General features: G+C 36.6%; 1 protein-coding gene across 1 annotated transcript; it reads right to left on the bottom strand.

Annotated features, from left to right (window-relative positions):
• Positions 1-3,257: 3,257 nt before the first annotated feature.
• LOC149545857 (disease resistance protein Roq1-like) lies at positions 3,258-4,552 on the bottom strand. The gene is made up of 3 exons (XM_089793850.1): positions 4,372-4,552; positions 3,529-4,230; positions 3,258-3,376 (listed from the first exon to the last, which is right to left on the bottom strand). The coding sequence occupies exons 1-3, from the start codon at positions 4,550-4,552 to the stop codon at positions 3,258-3,260; spliced, it is 1,002 nt and encodes a 333-aa protein (XP_089649976.1).
• Between the last annotated feature and the right edge of the window lie 2,028 nt (positions 4,553-6,580).

The raw sequence follows: 6,580 nt of genomic DNA, 5'->3' as shown, positions 1-6,580 counted from the left end.
TGCAGTCTTCTTCCTCAGCGCCAAATTCCATTGTACCTTTAGAACTTACAATTTCAATCTTTTTCAACGAGGGAAAGCGAACAAGAGAAGTCTGCAAGCCTTTCATCACCCGGCTCTCAATTTTGAGCGACCATAAGTTGACCAGTTGACCAATGTTACTTGGTGAGATTCTCAACTTAATGCAACCCGTTAGATCTAATTTTGTCAATGATGCCTGATTCTTAATATGATTAGGCAAATCTTCTAATTCTTCACAACCGCTGAATCCCAAGTACTTGAGCTTTCTAATGCCTTCAAATACATCTAAGTTTAGTTTAAGCTTGGCACAACCTTGTAAATTTAGATGCTCCAGGTGTATCAGCCTCTTGAATGAATCTGGAAAAGTTCTCAACTGCTTGCACAGTCCCAGATTTATGTGCTTCAATTTGTTTAAATTGTCAAAACCCTCAAGCACTGAGGATAACATTTCACAACCTAATAAATATAGATATCCTAGGTGTATCAGCTGCCCGAAAGAGTCTGGCAATGTGCTCAATTGGCTGCACCAAATTAGACTTATGCGCTTCAATCTATTTAAATTACCAAAACCAATAGGTAGCGAGGACAAACTGTTAGTATTTGAGGAGAATAGAATCTCTAGATCTTCCAAGTGTGTCAACTGCTTGAACGAATCTGGTAAAGTGCTCAACTAATCGCAAAACGTTAGACTTAAATACTTCAATCTTACTAAATTCCCAAAGCCATTAGGCAGTGAGGAGAGTGTTTCACATCTTGATAATTGCAGATGTTTCATCTTTATCAGCTACTGGAAAGAATCTGGCAAAGTGCTCAACTGTGGACAAGACAGCATTAAATACTTGAAATGTTTTAAATTGCCAAAACCAGCTGGCAGTGAAGATAACTTTGGACAGTATAAATATAAATACTTCAGCGAATGCAGGCCACAGAACTCTTCTGGCAAACTGCTACCACTAAAACAAAGGGAAAGCATTTTAAGATTTTGAAGACGTCCTATCGAGGTTGGAAGCCATTGCAATTTGAAAGAGAAACATACGATAAGCTTTCTCAATTGTAGAGGAGGATGCATGCAAACATCATTATACTCAATTCAGTTCATTATTCTACTGAATTCAATTGAGAAAAATATAAACTATCAAAAAGCTGTTACATAAAAACCACGGATTCAAACTACTTACATCCATATTGACCTGCCACAACTCCTCCAAGTCATTAGCATCATCAAGCTAACACTACCTTGTATAAATATTTCTCCCGGCCTTCCCTACAAATAGTAAGTTTTGCAAGTAATTAACACGAACATTTATATAAATTCATAAAACTCTAAATTTGTGAAAGTTTTCATTACCTTGATATTTATAGATTGAATACAAGACTTGAGAGCTGATATGGTGTCACATACGAACTCCACTACTTCCAATCCTTCCACTTTCTCCAAACTTTGTATAACGGATTCCTTCCAGTGGGTCTATCGAAGACATAGATGCTTCAATGACTTGCAGTGTTGTAGGCCTTCTATTTTCTTAACTTTGGGGCATTCTATCAATCTAAAGTATTCCAGCGAAGCCAAATCAGGAAAGCTTGACAGCTCTTCAAACTGCACACAATATTGTATTAGCAGCTTCTCAAGGCGTACGAGACCACTAAGATAGTTGATGTTCTTCAGCACTTCGCAATGGTATATTGACAGCGTTTGCAGGGTCATTGGCAGTCTCTCTATCTCGATTAAATGGTGATTTTTAGGAAACTTGTCTTTTTGAACGATGCTATTGTCCCTGACCTCCAAATTTTGGAGGTTGGGCCAACAGTCACTGGAAATTGATAGCACGGAGACTGGTTTGCAGTCTTCTTCCTCAGCACAAAATTCCATTGTACCTTCAGAACTTACAATTTCAATCTTTTTCAACGAGGGAAAGCGAACAAGAGTAGTCTGCAAGCCTTTCATCACCTTGCTCTCAATTTTGAGCGACCATAAGTTCACCAGTTGACCAATGTTACTTGGTGAGCTTCTCAACTTAATGCAACCCATTAGATCTAATTTTGTCAAAGATGCCTGATTCTTAATTTGATTAGGCAAATCTTCTAATTCTTCACAACCGTTGAATACCAAGTACTTGAGCTTTCTGATGCCTTCAAATACATCTAAGTTTAGTTTAAGCTTGGCACAACCTTGTAAATTTAGATGCTCCAGGTGTATCAGCGTCTTGAATGAATCTGGCAAAGTTCTCAACTGCTTGCACAGTCCCAAATTTGTGTGCTTCAATCTATTTAAATTGTCAAAACCCTCAGGCAGTGAGGATAACATTTTACAACCTGATAAATCCAGATATCCTAGGTGTATCAGCTGCCCAAAACAGTCCGGCAACATGATCAACTGGCTGCACCAAATTAGACTTATTCGCTTCAATCTATTTAAATTACCAAAACTAATAGGTAGCAAGTTCAAACCATTAGTAGTTGAGGAGAATGGAATCTCTAGATCTTCCAAGTGTGTCAACTGCTTGAAAGAATTTGGTAAAGTGCTCAACTGCTAGCAAAACGTTAGACTTAAATACTTCAATCTTACTAAATTCCCAAAGCCATTAGGCAGTGAGGAGAGCGTTTCACATCTGGATAATCGCAGATGTTTCATCTTTATCAGCTGCTGGAAAGAATCTGGGAAAATGCTTAACTGTGGGCAAGACAGCATTAAATACTTCAAATCTTTTAAATTGCCAAAACCAGCTGGCAGTGAAGATAACTTTGGATAGTATAAATATAAATACTTCAGCGAATGCAGGCCATAGAACGCTTCTAGCAAACTGCTACCACTAAAACAAAGGGAAAGCATTTTAAGATTTTGAAGACATCTTATTGAGGTTGGAAGCCATTGCAATTTGAAAGAGAAACGTACGATAAGCTTTCTCAATTGCAGAGGAGGCTGCACGCAAACATCATTATACTCAATTTAGTTCATTATTCTACTGAATTCAATTGAGAAAAATATAAACTATCAAAAAGTTGTTACACAAAAACCACGGATTCAAACTACTTACATCCACATTGACCTGCCACAACTCCTCCAAGTCATTAGCATCATCAAGCTCTAAAACACTTAAATGTCTTAATGGAAGCCAAGATGGAAGATTTCTTAATGAACGGGTATGCCAGCGAAGCCAAACAAGATGCTCTGATAAATATGCAAACTCTTCCATGAACTTATTGCTTTGCACATGAAGTATATTTAGTTTTCTTGAGGTTCATATTAGCTGATGAGCGTACTCTTTGAAGGCCACAAAAGTAGCTGGAGGATGTATCCCTCTAATTTGTATTTCTTTCTGAATGAAAAATACCAGAATACAAGCTATTTCAGTCAACTCTGCCACAAGCAAAGGCAGACAAAACAACAAACTATTATTTTTATGATTTCACTAAGAAATAATTAAAGGGGAGCCAATAATACATTTACCTAGAAATGCAATATATTATCAATCTGCTCTGGACGCCAAAGCCGATATGATGAGTGCTCACTTGCCATCTCTCTTCCCATGTCCCTCAGATGCTCGTGCATCTGTATCTTCTTCTCATTGAAGGTGTTATGTTTCTCGGAAAGCGGCTCCACAAGACACTTATTTACAAGTGTTTGTAAACCGTGTAGGCCACTCCAACCCGATCCATCCCACAGTGCTATAGCTGTGCTTTTGCACTCGCCGATGAGAAAACAAGCCACATCCAAGAACATCTCTCTATCTTCTTTATCCAGAGCATCATAGCTAACATGTAGCCCTTTCGTGATGTCGCTAGGCAATATTCTTGAGATTTTATCTAATTGGGATTCCCAGTAAGCAATTGAATTCTCACCATGTAGTTGTCCCCCTAATACCTTCAGAGATAAAGGCAGACCATCGCAAACTTGGATGAATTTGTCGACCAAAGTGTCAAATCTAGTGGGTGGAGAAGACTTCTGGAAAGCATGCCTGTAGAATAAATTCTTCGCTACTGAGCTCTCAAGTCTTGGCACTTCGTAAATGTTTGAGATACCCATCGATTTAAGAACATCCCTTTTCTGGGACTGGGATCCGAGGTTGTGTTTATTTGGCAAAAGAGCATACAACTGATCGATGTGATCCACGTCATCCAAAACAATGAGGGCCCGAACAGAGCTCAAATGATTTGTGAGTACCACTTTGCCTTCGTCGACACCGTCTAATGACAAATTTTCAACACCAAGGTCTGTAAGAAGCTTTTTCTACTTCTCAGGCAGAGCATTTTTGGATGCCGCATCCTGCACGTCGGGAACAAAACTACATTTCTAAAATGAGCGAAAGTTTCTGTTGAAGAGCTCTTTGGCCAAAGTGGATTTCCCAATGCCACCCATGCCCACGATCCCCATGAGTTTTTCACTTTCTTCTTCACTTGTGACTAATTCGACGAGGCCTTGTACTAGTTCATCCAAACCAAGTGGATATTCGACTACATGTATGGGATCTATTTTCATTAATCCCAATGCTCTATTCAGAATGTTCTTCAAAACTTCAGCCTCATCCCTAAACATTATGGGCGAAAAATAAAAATCAAAACAAAATACACAACACAAATTAAGTAGAACCTATATATTGTAGAATCTGAAAAGAGGTAAAGAATAGAGAGTATAATACAGCACACACAAAAAAAATTATTTCCACACACTAATTAAAATTACATTACAATCATTTAAAATGAATATATTGCGTGTTCTCCAATGCTACAAACTCCTTCTACGCAGATATTCACTCTATCATAAACAATGCAAACTGATACAATTTTTTTAGTTCCTCTTGCATGAGCAGATAAATATTAAAGAATATATAGAATTAAAAAAATTATCAGTTCCTCATGGATCACTTTTCTCAACATATATGGAATACAGAACTTGACTATCGAGGAGAAAGAGAAACAATACATACTTAACATTGTTAACCTGTAAGCTGGAAAGGGATGAAATTTTGTGTATTGCCGCTTTCAAATATCTGTCCCAGACCAAACCATGACATCTATTAGACCATCATGTGAAAGTGTGATTATAAATACATCTTGAAGAATTCTCACTATATCTTCAATTATAACTATATCTTCTAGAATTCTCACTATCATTTTCTAGCACGGGTGGATTAGTTCATGTTAAAGTTGTCAATAATCTTTAAGATGAGTTAAGTGCAGGGCAAAATAAAAGAAGAAATAAATTAATGAACAAAAAAAGAGAGGAAAAATAGGAACATATAAGAAGATACAACAAAAACATGAAGCACACCATGATGGTTACGAATTCAATTTCATTATAACTTTCCACAAATAGCACAAAAGCAGTGTGTGTTCTAGAAGCTTGCTTTACTATAACCTTAATGTAAACTTTTCAAACATGTAACATGTTCACACATGAAGTTATAAACATATAACATCTTCTATTTTCTACCAAACTCAAATTCATATTCTATTTTCCCCAAGAGAGAGGGACTATAGAGCTAGGGGAGACAACCAAGTAGCTACCCAAGCTAACTTTGAGCAACTAAGACTTCTAATCCAGATGTTAAAATCTGTCAATTCTTTTCAATGAAGTGCCATAGGTGAGTGAAGAGCTTAAATCTAACCCTTTAAATCTAACTCTGACGTCGTGTCCCTTTGCATTGAAAGCCAAGCACACTTGGTAGACAAAGAAGACAAATTAAATAATTTATTTTATCATTTTTAATTAGCCACATTGCGTGCGAAATCTTCAAATGGCTTGTTGAGTACGAGGGCAATTCGACACAAAATCCAATATTAAGATCTTCAACAAGATGTGTCTTTAAATTTATTCTTCAATGCTGTGGATTGATTACGATTTGACAGCTGAGGAGATTAAAGAGATTAAATTTCCACAATCCATAGCAATTACACTGATATATTTCTGGATTTGATTGTGTAAAGATTTGATGGTAAAAATCTTTACACAATCAAATCCAGAAATATATCAGTGTAGCTGAGGAGATGACATAAATAGCTGGTAAGGTACTTGGAATTAATCTGCAATAAATCAGCTGCATTAATAATCGAACTTGCTGCCACCGAATTACAATCTTGTCAACTCTATCTACAGATGTTGATTTTTGCTCAATAACAATATTCATAAAATGAATAAAACCTCAGCAAAATAGTGTTAACAAATCATAAATTTATAATTAGCATATAATAAATTTTTTTTTAATATAATTCCTCAAACTTTGCAATATGATAGGCTATTACCAAGAAAAAAGAAATTAGGGGTTGAAAACAAAACGTTAGTTCCCTGCCTTTTTCACTAATAATAGACATAGTAGTCATTAGAATGTGGGCCACTATTAGATCATCTCCCCTAGTCCAACTCTAATTGGTGAACCATTTCTAATAAAATAATAATAATTAAAGATAATTATCTTACCTACCGACATGGAGAAAAGATTGCAGTTCAACTCTGCACAAGAATGCTCACTGGAAAGTTTTAGAGGAAGGATTTTGAAAGTTGGGGAAAGGTGGAACCATGGATGTAAGGGGAATCAAAAGTCTTATCAATAGTCCTCATCCGGTA

This window comes from Cupressus sempervirens, chromosome 7 (assembly GCF_028749045.1).
Source record: "Cupressus sempervirens isolate cs-2001-9-10 chromosome 7, ASM2874904v1, whole genome shotgun sequence".
Classification (NCBI taxonomy): domain Eukaryota; kingdom Viridiplantae; phylum Streptophyta; class Pinopsida; order Cupressales; family Cupressaceae; genus Cupressus; species Cupressus sempervirens.
The sequence above is the reverse complement of the archived record's forward strand: the minus strand, read 5'-3'. Positions and strand labels throughout refer to the sequence as shown.